This window comes from Cucumis sativus, chromosome 1 (assembly GCF_000004075.3).
Source record: "Cucumis sativus cultivar 9930 chromosome 1, Cucumber_9930_V3, whole genome shotgun sequence".
Classification (NCBI taxonomy): domain Eukaryota; kingdom Viridiplantae; phylum Streptophyta; class Magnoliopsida; order Cucurbitales; family Cucurbitaceae; genus Cucumis; species Cucumis sativus.
Window position 1 is genome coordinate 18,446,252 of NC_026655.2, and position 15,766 is coordinate 18,462,017.

At 32.5% G+C, this 15,766-nt stretch overlaps 2 protein-coding genes across 2 annotated transcripts; both read right to left on the bottom strand.

Annotated features, from left to right (window-relative positions):
* Window positions 1-315: 315 nt before the first annotated feature.
* Window positions 316-1,955, bottom strand: LOC101214816 (zinc finger protein CONSTANS-LIKE 5). Its single transcript, XM_011658358.2, has 2 exons — window positions 1,103-1,955; window positions 316-1,007 (listed from the first exon to the last, which is right to left on the bottom strand). The coding sequence occupies exons 1-2, from the start codon at window positions 1,847-1,849 to the stop codon at window positions 627-629; spliced, it is 1,128 nt and encodes a 375-aa protein (XP_011656660.1). The 5' UTR covers window positions 1,850-1,955; the 3' UTR covers window positions 316-626.
* A 9,102-nt stretch (window positions 1,956-11,057) lies between these two features.
* Window positions 11,058-15,496, bottom strand: LOC101207760 (probable 1-deoxy-D-xylulose-5-phosphate synthase 2, chloroplastic). The gene is made up of 7 exons (XM_004146305.3): window positions 14,992-15,496; window positions 14,668-14,818; window positions 13,991-14,536; window positions 12,393-12,700; window positions 11,931-12,212; window positions 11,568-11,852; window positions 11,058-11,477 (listed from the first exon to the last, which is right to left on the bottom strand). Exons 1-7 carry the CDS (start codon window positions 15,430-15,432, stop codon window positions 11,325-11,327), a joined length of 2,166 nt encoding a protein of 721 aa, XP_004146353.3. The 5' UTR covers window positions 15,433-15,496; the 3' UTR covers window positions 11,058-11,324.
* Between the last annotated feature and the right edge of the window lie 270 nt (window positions 15,497-15,766).

The following is a 15,766-nucleotide window of genomic DNA, read 5'->3' on the forward strand; positions in this document are numbered from 1 at the left end:
TTATTATTCCCATTTTCCTATTATTTATTTCCACGATGCTTTCTATTCAATGTAGCCGGCCACGTAAAAGCTATATTCTAAGTCAAGAATTCAATTATGAGACCAACGAATCATTTTAATCAGTACTATTATACATCAATTTAATACTTAAAGTTATATCGCACTCTTGAATCTCATTAAAAAATTAGCAAATATAATATATGATGATAATCATGGATATATTGTTGAAACATTAATGTTTTTGGTGAAATTGGTAAATAAATAATATTAAATTGTTTGAATCTGGGGATTGACGAATAGGAATGGAGAAGAAGATTCGGAAGGGCAAATGGGTTATAATTGCAAGGAAACGAGGGTGAAAAAAAACAAACAAACAAGCAAGTTGTGATAGCTTAAACGAACCTCTACGTTTAAGAGGTACGAGGCGTCCACATGAACACCCATGCTCCTGCAAATCAACGGCTAAAAATCTGCCCTTTCATCAAACACTTTTTTTTCTTCTTTTTTTGGCCTTTTTTACAACATTAAAGATCAAACACATAATTTCACATAATTTACCCATCGTTTATTAAAAGTGCACAATAAGAATTATAATCTATGGAGCACTGGATTCAGCCAAGTTATGGTCAAAACGTTGGTACAACGCCGTATTGAGCGTCTGTCAGGAACACAGATGAAGCAGCTGAGCCATAGATTTCATCAACCTCTGATAGCATATCGGTTCGTTTTGCGAACCGGCCTTTGATTCTCGGCCGGGTTTCAGCATAAGCTTTTCTTGAAGCGTATCGGATTGTCTTCTCGAATTTCCGGTTCTTCCTTTTCTCTCTGTACCTCAACACTCTCGCTTCTCGATCCATTCCACACAATTGTGTCGCTTGGTTTCCGGATCCTGACAACGGTAGCCCTGAATCCGCACCAGTACTCACGTTTTGACCCATCGGGTATGATATGTCCGACACCGAATTCCCTTCTGGAACGACTCCAACTTCTAAGGAGGAAGAAGAAACCTGAAGAATTAACAGAAACAAAACTCAATTAGTTAACTTGACCAAGAATTGTTGGGTTAAATCGTTAAACTTTGATATGGGGTTGAGTTAATTACACTGTGACTTAGGGATTGCGGCTGATAGCCGAATGAATTGAGCTTGGATCTACAAAAATCAATGTCGTAGCAATTTTCAGGGGAGTGGGTCTGGTTAATAACCGGCGTAAGGAGTGGCTTCGTCTGAACAGGGACGACGCTGTCGTTAATAGCGCTGTGGTTGTTGACTGGATTTGGATATTCAAAGTCAATAAAAGAATCCATTTCGTTGAAGAACAAATGATCACCGCTGGGAGGTTTGATTTCAGGGCCGTCGACGAGCTTAGAGTTGAAAAACGAGTTGGATAAAAGCCAGGAGGAAACCTCCACTTCCTCGTGGTGATGGGCACCATCACAAACAGGGGCAGTAGTTTCATTAGGAACCAGAAAATTGAAAACAGAGGAGGATTTAACAACTGATTCCGTCGAGTCGAAAAAAGGCTCGACAGGGACACGCTCGTGGCGACGGGCTAATGGGTTAGCAGAGTGAATATCGGCATCACAAGTGACACAGAGAGCGGCAGCATCAGCCTTGCACATGACCACAGCAGGAGCTTGTTCACAGACCTCGCACATCCAGACACGCTCGTGGCGAGAGGCGAGCTTGTTGGCGCAATGAATTTTGGCGTCGCAGGGAAGGCAGAGAAAAGCCGAGTCCGGTCGACAATAGACAGCAGCAGGGCCAGTCTTGCAGGAGTCGCAAGGTTTAGCGACGACGCCCCATCCGCCGCCGAAACCCTTCACAACACTGTCACCGTCAATTCCCATAGCTGTTAAAATGAGAATTGAAAAACCTGGTCTGTCAAGAAAGCTGTGGCAGCGTGTGCGTAAGGGCCTAAGGGGTGAGGAATTGGGGGGAGTTGATATTAGGAGGGGGGGGGGGGGGGGGGGGGGGGGGGGGAGGGGGGGGGGCTGGGGGCTGTGTTTTTCTGCGATCTATATCTATCATCTATCTGACTAGTTGGGGGGGAAGGAAATCTGGGTGCTGACGAGTAGTACAACGCCACGTGGGGAGCTGTAAGCCACATTAAAAATATTGAGATTTGGTTAGAAAAATAGATAATTGATGAGAAGTGATTAATTAGTAGTTGTCGTGTGTCTGTGCCGACGTAGGACCCAGTTGTGAAAGTGGGACGGAGTTTTGGGATTTTATCGTTCAAGAGGAGGACAGTGACTCGTTGGGGAGATCTATCGGTCTGATTTGATAGCTTTGCTGATGCGGGATGATGCTAATCATGGCCGAGCCGGTCGGTCTTTGATTCTTCAGATGATTTAAGAAACGAAGAGAGAAACGGGAAAGAAATAGCAGACCAAATATGAGACAGACAATAAGATTGGGAAACCAAACAGTTTCTCACCACCGAACATAAGGATCGAAAACACTACGCAATTTGGAAAACTAAAAAACTAAGAACGTCCCACACAGAACGTAAATTTTAAATTAAATCCTTCAACTCTCTTTTTTTTTTTTTTTAAAGTTCAAGATCATCTCAATTAATAGAGTAATATTTTAATATAACCCTGATAGATATATAGAACATAGTTAATTACAAAAATTTATGAGTTTATGTAAGAGTAGACTTATCTTACTTGGTCTATAAAGTTTATCAACCAAATGATTGCAAAATACCAATTACATATTTTATATTTTATTAACTCTTTAAATTGTTAACTCTCAAACTAAACTTTATAGAAACTGGATGAGTTCTTAGTCATTGAGTTAACAATGTCCATGATGATTGCTTTCCTGAAGCAATAAACTTTAGCAAGAGACTTAGTATGTGAGACAATATGTATGGTTTGACCATATTAATTGCATTAAATTTTCTTCTTAAAAAAATATGAGTATATATACGAAAATTAGTTGAAGGAATGAGAATTTAATAACATCTGAGATAATTGTTAATTAAACATGTTCATCAGGATAAAGACTAGTTTACTATGAGACTTTTTAAATAATAAAATGTATATATTATAAAAAAAAAGTATATGTACAAACATTATAAATATAAAAAATTAAACCTCTAACTTTTAACTTTCAAACCTGACCAACCCCATATACATATATTCATATATATATATATATATATATATATAAAGAGAAAAAAGTGTAAGAAGAGATGGCCATTTATAGAAATAGGTCGGAACCCCATTAGCAATAAAAGGATATATAGTAATAATATTTAAGTAATGATAAGATTTAAGGTTAAAGTGGCTGCAAACTTTTTGGTCGGTGAATGAGGTGTCTAATTATTTGGCTTATTTAATCTTAATTAAAAGGTGTTAGCCGCAATTAAGATAATCTAAGGAAAAGGAAAGCATATATAAAATTAATTGACGAGAAAAGTCCAAATGAAAGACAAATACTTGACCAAATCTCATAATGCACATATAAGTAACTCCTACCCATTTGTCCAATTTAATTTTATTGCATACCAATTTCTTTTTATCACTATTGTGAAATGGTTTAGTTAGCATTAACATACATCTGAGTATTTTCCTTATATTAAATTAATAAAAATTAATGATTAAAACATATTTACCTAACTTTTCATCATGTTCTATTTTAGTATTTGAACTTTTTAAAATTGTATGTCTTAGTCTTCAAATTTTTTAAAACAACTTACTTTAATATCAACTGTTAGAATTCTATTAACTCTTGAACGGAATGGTGACGTAGTTTTCAATATTTAGATGATTAGGTTATAGATTTATTGTGTTAATTAAACTCATAAATAACAACAACAAAAATCTTTCTAATTTCTTTATAAATGCTGTATGCAACTATTATTAACACACGTGAACTAAATAAATCCAAATTAAAAACCAATTTTATTATTTTTCTTCCAAACATAAATATCTGGCATTTCCTTCTAACTTCTCACCATTTATTTATTTTTTCAATTAAAATATATTTGGAAGGAAAATGAAAAGAAACAGATTGTGTATAATAATAATAAAAAAAAAATAGAACGGAAGATATGGTGTTTAGATAAAATAAAATAAAAGCATTTGGAGAAATGAAATGAAAAGAGGTTGAGAAAGAGAAGCAAATGTAGGAAGGGTAGAATTGATATTATGAAGTAATGGTAGAAATAATGAATAAAGTCAAAAAGAATATGGAGAGTGACTGCAGGAGGTGGGTCCCTCCACGGAAACATTGGTTGCCTCTTCAATACATTGGAAAGTCAGCAACGTCACCGGTCTACCAACGAAACAAACCCGGTTCAACTCTCTCCTCCAATTTACTTTTTCATATTTGTCTTTTATCTTCAAAATTTAATCAATTTTTGTGGTTTTTTTTTTCTTCTAATAACTCATTCTTATCTCATTATCTAATTTTTTCTTTTTACTTTACAACCAAAACTTAGACACTGTTAAAGATAAAGGTAGATATAGTCATACTATAGGATCAATCATATTTTAAATAATTTATTTTACTACTTTCTAAAAAAAAATTATATCAAAACCGAAGTTCTAATATTATTTATTTATTACTTATATAACATTTTAAATCAAATTAAATACTAACCTCTAGAATATAAATTAAACTTCCCCTGCATCAATTGTTTAATTAATTTTGTATATTTTTTCTATTATAAATATATTTTCAAATCAATGATTCAACTCATACCAACTTTTAACTTACATAATTCATATCTATTTAAACGAGTTAAAATTTAAAAATATTAGTTTATATATTAATTTTAGTTATTATGTTTGTATGTATATCTACTATTAACCATTTATAATCGCTAATAATTAAAAGAGTCCATCCCACGAGTTTTGGATACAATCTTAATTTTTTTTGAATTATTGTGTTGAGGACATTCCATATTAAATTGTTATCCTTCTTTATTTTAACATCTAATTTTAGTTGTATCTTAGTCACCCCTCTACAATTGTCATATTGGCCAACAATATTGTAGTTGATTTCAATATTTTTCAAAGATATTAAAATTCAAATGTTAGTTAATATTTATTTATTTTTAAATCTTAAATTAATATATTTATTTATTTATATAATAATACTTATATTAATTTTAAAATATATCTCTTACTTTTGTTAATATTGTACTAAACAAATGAGAGAGTTTAAAGGTAATTCATAAGACACATAAAAGAGCTTAGAGTTAGCTTGAAAAACTTTGGAGGATCCAAACTTAAACTCTTTGCAACTCCTACAAAAAACTTCAAAGCGATTAAGTTAGAAACTATCTAAATTGAGTGAGTAATACCCTTAAACAAGCAACACTCAAATTACGCCAAAAATCTTATAATGTTTTCTATTATATCGAAGAAGAGAGTGTGTGAGTTAACTTTAATTTAAAACAAAAAAAAAACAAGAAATATGATGGATATTTTTTTCTTGTTTTGGCATGAAAACAGAGTATTTATAAATTTGGTAAAAAAAAATTAATGTAAAAGAACTGAAAGCATTTTGAAAAATATCAATACTAAAAACAATAAACCTGAATTAAAGGTGGAAGATTGAATTAAACGTTAATTACTTTTGACTTTTGAGGAACTGAGCTTCACAAGGACATAGCACTACTTAACCTCCTCCACACAAAATTCAATGACTTCTTGCCAAATTTTCTAAAACATGCAAAATAGTTAATGCCTACTCCAATTTTATTTTATTAAAAAATTAAAATCAAAATTATTTTAAATGATGAAAGTATTAAAATATTTACAAATAAATCAAAATTATAAAGTTTATGTTATTTTTATTAATTTATTCCAATCATAATAAGCATTTTTATTTATAAAAATATCCGTATTTTTTCTAATGTTGGAGTTGAAAAAAAAGAAACTGCCTCAATAGTTTGTTAATAGTCCAGCCATTAGATGCAACCATTTATTTATTTGTGGCTGTGAACTGGCTATTGATATCAACTATGTTGACAATTAAATTTTTAATTTGGTATAGTTTGTTTCTTTTTAATAATATGTAAGGTAGAAAATGAACCTTGACTTTAAATCAATATTATATATATATATATATATATATATATATATATTTTTGTAATTATTGACTTATATATGACTTAACTTTTACTTATATAAATAAAACATATGATACATTAGCTACGCTTGAAAAATTAATTATCATGAATATTTCAAGTGATTAATTCTATAACTAATATGATTTTATCCACGGTAGATTTTATTATTAATGATAATAGAAGTCTGCCTCAAATAAATTTTACTATCAGTGCTAAAAATTTATTATTGATGTAAGCGTTTCATAGTTTTGAATGGAATAGCTTGGACATTTCTATAATTAAAATGTAATTTTTTTATATTTACATGTTCTTATTAATTGTTATATCTATTATTGTTACTTTCTAAATATTCCACTAAAATATCTATTTATTTTTATACTTTTAGACTTCTTCAATTTTAGTTCTTACGTGTTGTATTTCTTAAATCAATATTTTCAAAATTATTATTATTTAAATATGGTCGACAAACTAATATATATATAGAGAAAAAATAGGGACTCAATTTTAAGTTTTATTTAAATAACATGAATTAAAATTAGACATTATTTAAAATCATCCCTAAAATTTGAATCTTGCACATCTAAAGTATGTTGGAATTGTGGTTAGGATAAGACTAAGATTGTATGTAATTTTTTCCAAACTCTTATTAAGATTCTCTCCCTTCACCATCCAACTTAGTACAACTATATTCTATTTTCATAAATTACGTGATTCTAAAATATTTCAAAACTCTATTTACAACCTAAAATTGATAAAAAAAAAAAAAAAAAGGATCATTTGTGAGTTTTCAATCATGAGAGTAGACCCAAAAAATAGAGAATCATTAGTAAAAGAAGGGTTCTAACTCCCCTGTTAGGATCCGACCTTTAAACTAATTCTACTCTTTCCACCTCTATGTCTACCCACAAATTTTTTTTCTTCACCCCATTCTATTTATCCATCGACTTTGCAAGTTTTGTTTTGTCTTGTTTTTCTCTCCTCACCTTCATTCTAAATTTTAGGTTTTCAAACATAAAGATTAATGTTGAAATTAAAAAAGGGAAACGTACTGAGTTAGAAATAGCACAGTTGAAGTTTTGTTCCATGCAAAACTACCTTTTTTTAAAAATTGTTCAAACAAGTTTTCTCATCAAATTTCACTCAAGTATTCAAATATTTTAACTTTAATTGTTTGAGGCTCTTTTCATAGCATATCACTAGAGATTCTAACAAATTTTCAAATCTTTCCCAATTTTATACTCAATCTAAACTAATTAATTTAATTATATTTGAAGAAATTAGTGGAAACTTAGAAAGATTTATCATCAGTTTTTCAAATTTCCTCCCCATCATTATCATTATTCTTACATAATTTCTAAAAATTTATGACAAATTCTAAAAGATCTAAAAAGATTGCATAGTATTTCAAAAAGATTACGTTGATCTTCCTATAAAATTGTTTTGACAAAATACCAGGTTATCAAATTTTAGTCTTTCTTCGGATCTATATCTTTTTTCTTCAAATATCAATTCTTCAGTTTGATAAGATAAAAAAATGAGTTAAGATTTTGATATGAGATTTAAAAATGGATAGAATTTAGTTATCTCCAACAAAATGATTTAGAAACTCAAAACAATGAGTAAGTTGAAAATTTTAATTTTTTTTTGCAAATCTTTGTGTCGAGATATTAATTTAAATATTTTTGCAAATTAAAATGAAACTGGAAGGTAGAAGAAATAAATAGAAAAGGATCCAAAAACTGGGGAAAATGTGATTAATTGGTGTAAGTGTTTGATGAGATAAACTTTGGGTAGGAAAATGGATGGTCAAACAAAAACACAAAAAAAGCAAATATACTTACAATCCAATCAGGTTAAGGGGTTGGGTGAGTCGTCGGGTCAAGGCAGGCTTGGACTTTGGTCACTCACTCACTTTCAAACGGAGGGTTCAAATGACATCATCTATTGCGTGTTAACTTAGTTGGACCATAGTACCCTTCCCCCATGCCATGCAACTTTGTGGTTATCCATTCCCATTAAGTCACTCTCACCATGCCAGGTGTGGCAGACCAACTAGGTCACCAAACCGCGTTCTGTTTATTCATTCCCATCCTATCTCCCTTCCTCCTACCTTTCCGGCCATTTCAGTCATTTCTCTCTCAATCTTACACTTATAATGGAACTCTCCAACTTGTTCGAATCTTAAAATATTTTAGATTTCATTCTATAATATACATACTTTAGTTTATCAAAAGAAGGGTGCAAAAAATGTTGAATAATGTACTGTTAATAGATAATAATATAATATAGAGTTAGTTTTAGTAGTGAGAATTGGAGGTCTGTTTAGAAATTAAGAGATGAAAAGTAATGGACGAAGCTACCAAGCGTCTGTCCATGGTCAGTTTTGTCGCTTTCTTTAGTGCCCTTTGCCTAAAAGTCGAAAATGACTACTATAATTAACTACCCTCATCCTACCCACCAAGGCTATTCTCGTCTTTCAACCACATTTTAAGATAATCAATCTAATTAAAATATATGTTCTCCAATACTTCACTCCAACAATTATTTTCACCTAAAAATTATTAAGTTTACAGAATATATTTTCCTAAAATAAACACAACAAATAAATGGGCCTAACACATGTATAAAAAGATCACCTTTTTTAGTTTAAAAAAAAATATCACAAGCTTTTGAAATACTAATTGGCAGGGTTAAGCAATAATTATTGGATAACCTAATAATCTGGTTAACCCAATCAATTTGTTCCACTAATATAGACGAAACCTTTAAAGGATGATTTGATTTATGAGACAATGTTTTTTTAGGACAGTTTAATGTCTCTTTAGTTTTTAAAATGTCAAAATGTACCCTTTAGTCTCTAAAATTTGAAATATATAGTTCTAAATAATATGAAAACTATTCTTTAATTAACAAAAAAATAATTGGCGTTTAGGGTTAGTTGTTGAGTGCGTAGTGTTGAGTTGCAAATATATTATAATTTTGGGAAAGTGGATTATTTATTATTATTATTATTATTTTGTGTGATATTTCCTCTCTAACTAGCCTATTCTAAATCTTCAACTAAATTGATTCCTAAGTATGATGAGTTAAGATGAAGGTGTAGGGGCTAGTAAGGAGGACGAGCAAACAAAAGCGAAAAGCTTTGCTTAATGTAACAAGAGAATGGAAGGAACAAAAGAGAATAATCCACTTCATACTGAAATATAATACTGTATCTTTCAACTCAACGAAACACAATCATCGATTTAACCTCCACATCATTTTCTATTAATCAACTAACGATTCAAGAATTCTTTAAAACTATTTATCAAACTTCATGATCTAAAGTGTAAACTTTAAAACTTTAGACACCAAATAAATATTAAACACAAAAGACCGACTAAAATTGTTTTTATGACCATTTTTGAAACAAATAAATGATATGCTAAAAAATGTCACATGAATCATTTCTAGCCAAATAAATTATTGGACACAAACCTAACTTTAGTTCAAATTGAAGATGAGAAGAGAGAATTAGAAGATAATTAACCTATTTCAAAATTTAGATTATAAGACATATTTTATGCTTACTCGACATGAAAAGTGAACTTGTTTGAAAGAAAAAAAATTGAGTTAGGAAGAAGAAGAAGGTAAAACTAGTGTTTACCATTCCCACTTTCATAATTAGAGAGGGAAAGGATATGGAAACTAGAATAGAATAGCATTGAAGTTACCTCCTACAACATATTTATCGTGATCGGGGTGGTCATTTTTGTTAGAGTTTGAGAATCAATTTAGGAATTATACAATCTATTGGGCCCAGGGGTGGGTCCAATTTTCTATTTCCCTAAGGTCGGACTTGGCCTTGGCCTGGGCTGAGGTTTAGCGAAACATATAAATTTGGGCTTCATCACAAACTAGCCTTCTCCCTTAAGCCCATTTAGACTAAGGTGCTATTTTGGCTCAAACATCAGTATTGCTTCTTTTATTATTTTCTGTCCATTATACCCTTTGGCAGTTCATAATCCCTAATAATAGTTTGTAATATAGATTAATTAGTTTTAAATTACTATTTTAAAATTAATAGTTTTTCTATTTTATTTTCTTTTAAAGCTATGGATGGTCACTTGAGTGGAGTTTTCTTTTAAGTATCATTTGAAACTAACATTGTTTTTACATACAGTTTTCTCCATCTCTAGATATGAACTTTCTGTTTAGCATAGACTTGACCTAACTTCTCGACTTGTTGCATCCAAATGGTATTAGACCCTTAAAAAATGACATCTCTAAAAACGACTGATGGAGATTGGAGACGATCACATCAACGTTGGACAATCGAATTTGCTTCACCTATGTATATACAAATCCAAAACACCTCATCCACCACCACCATTACTGGTACTACTTCCATATTCATCAACCTATCATCATGTTCATCACCGCTGTATATCATCTAGATGTTCCAACCAAGCACTGCAAAAACTAAAATATGCTAATGATGAAAATAATAAGTTCAAAGATTTGTATAATTTAATTAATTAATATTAGTTTAGTTGTTAATTAAGATTTGTTAGTATTTTAGGATTAATTATTTAACATTTTTATTCCGTTCTGAGTAGCCACTTTAGCTTTCTAATTAGGAGTTTTTGAAATATAATATGATCAAGAAAATTGTTGTTAGGAAGAGTTCTCTCAATTTTCAGGAATGATTTTTCCTTCTTTAGAAATGAACTTTGGCTTAATCTCTCATCCAGTTGCATGACAAGCCCAATGTAAACTCCTTGAGAATATCTATAAAATAGATAGAAGGAAAAAAAAAAAAAAGACAAACAAACCTAACTATGGTAAAACTAAAAAAAATGATACAAAATCTACATAATTGTATTGTATAAAAAAACCATATAAATGTATAAATGAGGAAGATGGAGGAATCTTTGTGCTTCTAACTCAAATTACACACCCAAGAATTTAAGAAAGGATTAAAAGAATTTGGCAATGGAATGACACCTAAATATTTTTCTTATATCTATTATGATACTTCAAACTTTAACTTACAATTACAGGCATGGATAGACTAACAATAGAAGTCCATTAGTTGAAACCTTGAGAGGTTTTGAAAGCCAAATTTTAAACTAACCCTTATCCTATATATTCCTAAACAAAAATTTATTGTTATGCACATAATTTTAACCACAAATACAACCTAACAATATGGATCAACAACAAGGCATTGCTCATACATCCTTGAACAATATCTATAAATTCACGAGTTGAAAGCAATCTTTGCCTTTTCCTATTAGTGATAAAACAGTAGCTGCTATATCCTTCCAACTCAATCCTGCTTCTTGGGTTTGATCCTTCTGTGATCCATGGTCAATGTATCTATCAGGAAGTACTAATGCCCTCCACTGCACAATTTAACCATAAATTAAATAAAATTATAAAACACAAACAAATCATGTGAAATTAAAGATTATGTGTATACGTTTCTTTAATACCTTGAGATTTCCGTCCAGCAATCCATTCAATCCAAGAAAGTGAGAAACATGAGAGCTAAAGCCTCCAATGGATCCTTCTTCAACAGTGAGGAGTATCTCATGTTGTCTTGCCAATTGCTTCACCAATTCTCCATCTAACGGCTTGCAAAATCGCGCATCCGCCACCGTTATTTGAATACCGTACTCTTGTAGCACGTTGGCCGCAGCCAAGCAGCTTTGTACAATTGTTCCATACCCCAAAATGGCCACTCTGTTTCCTTCTCTTAAGATCCTTCCCTTCCCCACCTGTGTGTAATTTGTGGGTTTATTTATTTATTTTTTAGTATTTAGTAACGAAAGTATACGAGTTGGTTTTGATATTACCTCCAATGGAGTGCCTTTGTTGTTAAGGGGAAGAACACAGCCAATGCCATTTCCTCTTGGGTACCTAAAGCAGCTGGGTCTATCGTCGATGGCGGCTGCCGTGGCCACCATGTTCATTAGCTCTGCCTCGTTTGAAGGAGCCATCACTACCATATTTGGTAAACATGCCATGAAAGTTGTGTCAAATGCTCCGCAATGAGTTGGGCCATCTGCTCCAACTAGCCCTGCTCTGTCTATTGCAAACCTTACTGGAAGCTTTTGAAGATCTACATCATGAGCTACCTGCAATGCACAACATTTTCACAACACTTCATTCATCAACTACATAATGGTCTAAATTAGTTTCAATTTTACACTTCCCTTAAAACACCCGCAAATTGTTTATTTTTGTCCTTTAAAGATTTGGGTGCTTTTAAATGTCTTGAATTTATTATACAATATTTCGACTAGTTGACTAGTTACCTGATCATAGGCTCTTTGTAGAAAGGAAGAGTAAATGGCACAGAAAGGTTTGAGGCCTTCGGTGGCGAGGCCAGCAGCAAAGGTAACAGCATGTTGCTCCGCAATGCCGACGTCAAAACAACGATTGGGGAATTGTTTCTGGAAATAGTTGAGACCAGTTCCACCTCCCATGGCGGCATGAATTGCTACGATTTTGTCATCTCTTTCTGCCTCTGCTATCAACGAATCAGCAAAGTATTGAGTATAGGAAAGAGTTTCGGTCTTCTTCTTCATTTGTTTCCCTGACTTTGGATCGAAATTCACCACTCCTGTAACCAAAATTTAAAATTCTCATGTTACAAAAAAATTTATGTGATTCCACTCTCCTTTATTTTATTATTTTTTTTGCTTTGTTGATTCTAAACATTTATTGATTATATCAACTAATTTTTTCTTAAAGTACAATAAAAGGAATGAAGAAGTATGAAGATTTTGGATCTACAATTTCAAATATCAATTGACTTGAAAGTAATTCAAATGCTCCAATGTCATATTAATTAAAATAGAAGAGTAAAGGCAAAACATATTATTTCAAACACTTGATTAAAATGGCAGGAAAAGCACAATTGAGATTAAAAGAAAGTTGAACAAAGTCTTTTATTAATTTATTTATGAATATTAAAACATTTCTTCGGAATAAATTTAAAATTTTCAATAATATATTGCTCCACTAATATAGATCATAAGATAAAAGAAAATGAATCATAATATATTGGATGGGTCCTGTATAATTACCTCATTTGGAATAAATAATCCAACAAAAGTAATTGGCAAAGGAAGTTGGATAATCCGGGGTGGACATTTACTAAATTGTTAATAAAAAATAGTTGTTCCACTATCACTAGAGTTGGTGAACCACCAGCACTTTCAAATAATCTATATTAGGCTAAATTTAAATCCAATTATTGATTTCTAGATTTTTGTTTGCTACTGATACTCAACTTTTTGACAGATAGGATGGGCCGACCAACTGTCAATGTATCTACTTTGATAATTCAATGAAGTTAAAATGAAATTATTTAAAGTCCAAAAGTTAAAAGAGGAAAAAATGGAGAGGAGAAGAAAATGAAAAACAAATACGTAGTTTATGCTGCGACACCAGAAATGGTCACATGACTTGATGGAGCAAGAGATGCATTTTTTCTTTTATACACACATATATATACAGTCTAAAAAAGGTAATTATTAGTTCAATCATTGGTTTCTACTTTTTCTTTCCCAACATTAATTTGTTTCAAAAAAGATACTCAGTTGTTGACAAATTAAAATTTGTGATGTGGGGAATACATATAGAGGTTTTTTTCAATTATTGTTTTGGTCCAATTGTTTTAAGTAAAGGTATGGGGCTTTTTTTGTTTAACGTTTGTTTGTGTGGTTGGATTTATTAGACTTTGAATCTTTTCGCGGATGACAGCATATGTCTTAAAAAAATTGTCATCTTTGGTCCATATGACCATACAGTTGACAGTATTTTTGTCCAATTTTGTTCAGTACTCCTAAATAACCACTTTTTCAAAGATATGAAAAATGAAAAAGATAGGAGGAGGGTTTCAATTTACCGTGCATTTTGTCGGCAGCGATCTCCGCAGGAGGGTATCCTTTGCCTTTCTCAGTAATAACATGAATGAGAACAGGCCCAGATGCCGGCATAGCCTTAACTTGCTTTAATATATACACAAGATCTTCCACATTATGCCCATCCACCGGACCTATATAATATATTCCAAGCTCCTCAAATAGCGATGCTCCTGTTCCTCCCACCATTCCTCTCACACAATGCTCTACTTTTGCTGCAATTCCATGCGTCTCTCCTCCCATCTGTTTTGACACTGCCTTCGCTGCCTCCCTTAGTTGTCGAAGCTTCTTACTGGCTTGGAGCTTTGTTAGTGCCTTGTTTAGAGCACCCACCGGCGTAGCTGGACCGTCGATGGTGGCGGTTGGCAATGAAACTTGTCTGTTGTCGTTTAAAATTACTATGAGGTTTGAGTCTAGGTAGCCTGCGTTGTTAAGTGCCTCGTAAGCCATTCCCCCTGTCATCGCTCCGTCGCCTATCACGGATACTACGTGGTTGTTTTTCCCTAGTATGTCTCTACCTACTGCCATCCCTGCACAACCAAAACAAAGTAATTCATTTTAATATTTTAACATGGTCTCAAAGCAAATACAATTTTTTAAATGTGTTGAACTTGAAAGCAAAATATTGAATAGATGGTTGGTAATGACTAATGATCAGTACCTAAACCAGCAGAAATGCTGGTAGAACTATGACCAACACCAAATGCATCATGAACACTCTCTTCTCTCTTGGGAAAACCAGCTAGGCCGAAGGTTTGGCGGATTGTATGCATCCTCCCCCTTCTCCCCGTCAACATCTTATGTGCATACGCCTACAAATACAAGTATGAAAAACTCAGTAAGTACGTACATGACCTCTTAAACCATCTCTCTAATAATATTTGATAAATCAATCGAGATCAGCCTGTTGACTATTGAAAGTAAATTTAATAATATATATATATATATATATATATATCTTTGAAATCCGCCACATGAATCCCACCTGATGACCCACATCCCAAATAATCTTGTCTTCAGGGGTGGCAAACACATGGTGAAGTGCCACCGTGAGCTCCGCCACACCCAAGCTCGAACTCAGGTGACCACCCGTCTTGGAAACGGTGTAAACGATTTCTTCTCGAATCTCGTTGGACAATTCTTGAAGCTCTTCGATAGAAAGATTTTTCATGTGGATTGGATAGTTGATGGTATCCAAAATGGGAGTGGATGGCTTGTCTCCCGTGAATTTCAAAGCCTTCACTCCTCCTCCACCTCCTTGATGGCTGTTTTTGACGGTCATTGAATGCTGCCTCTCTTCATCCCCACAACAAGCAGCGACATAAAAAGATAGCTTAATATTATTATTAGTAGTAGCAGTAGTAGAATTTGTGGGTTTAGAAGAGAGTAGAGGAAGGAAAGAATTAGTGAGAAGCTGGGAAGACATTTGAATGAGAATAACACAAGTTGAAAGAATTAGTTAGTTTTATGTGAGATGCATTTTCCAGTTATGACTCTGTATTGTATTTATAAAGTTTCATTAATGTTGTGAGAATGGCACGTCTGGACCTCTCGCTTTCTTTGGTTTCTTTATTTAAAATATTAATATTAAAGGCGTGGAGGAAAATAAGGTACGAAGAATGAGTTTCACATGTATTAATATTGAAGACAATTAATTATAATTTTGTCAACATGGTTGCTTAATGAGATAAGGCCTCACGACTTGTCAAAAATTGCCCGCCCTCCCCTCTCCTCCTCTTTTTCTCATTGATATTATATTG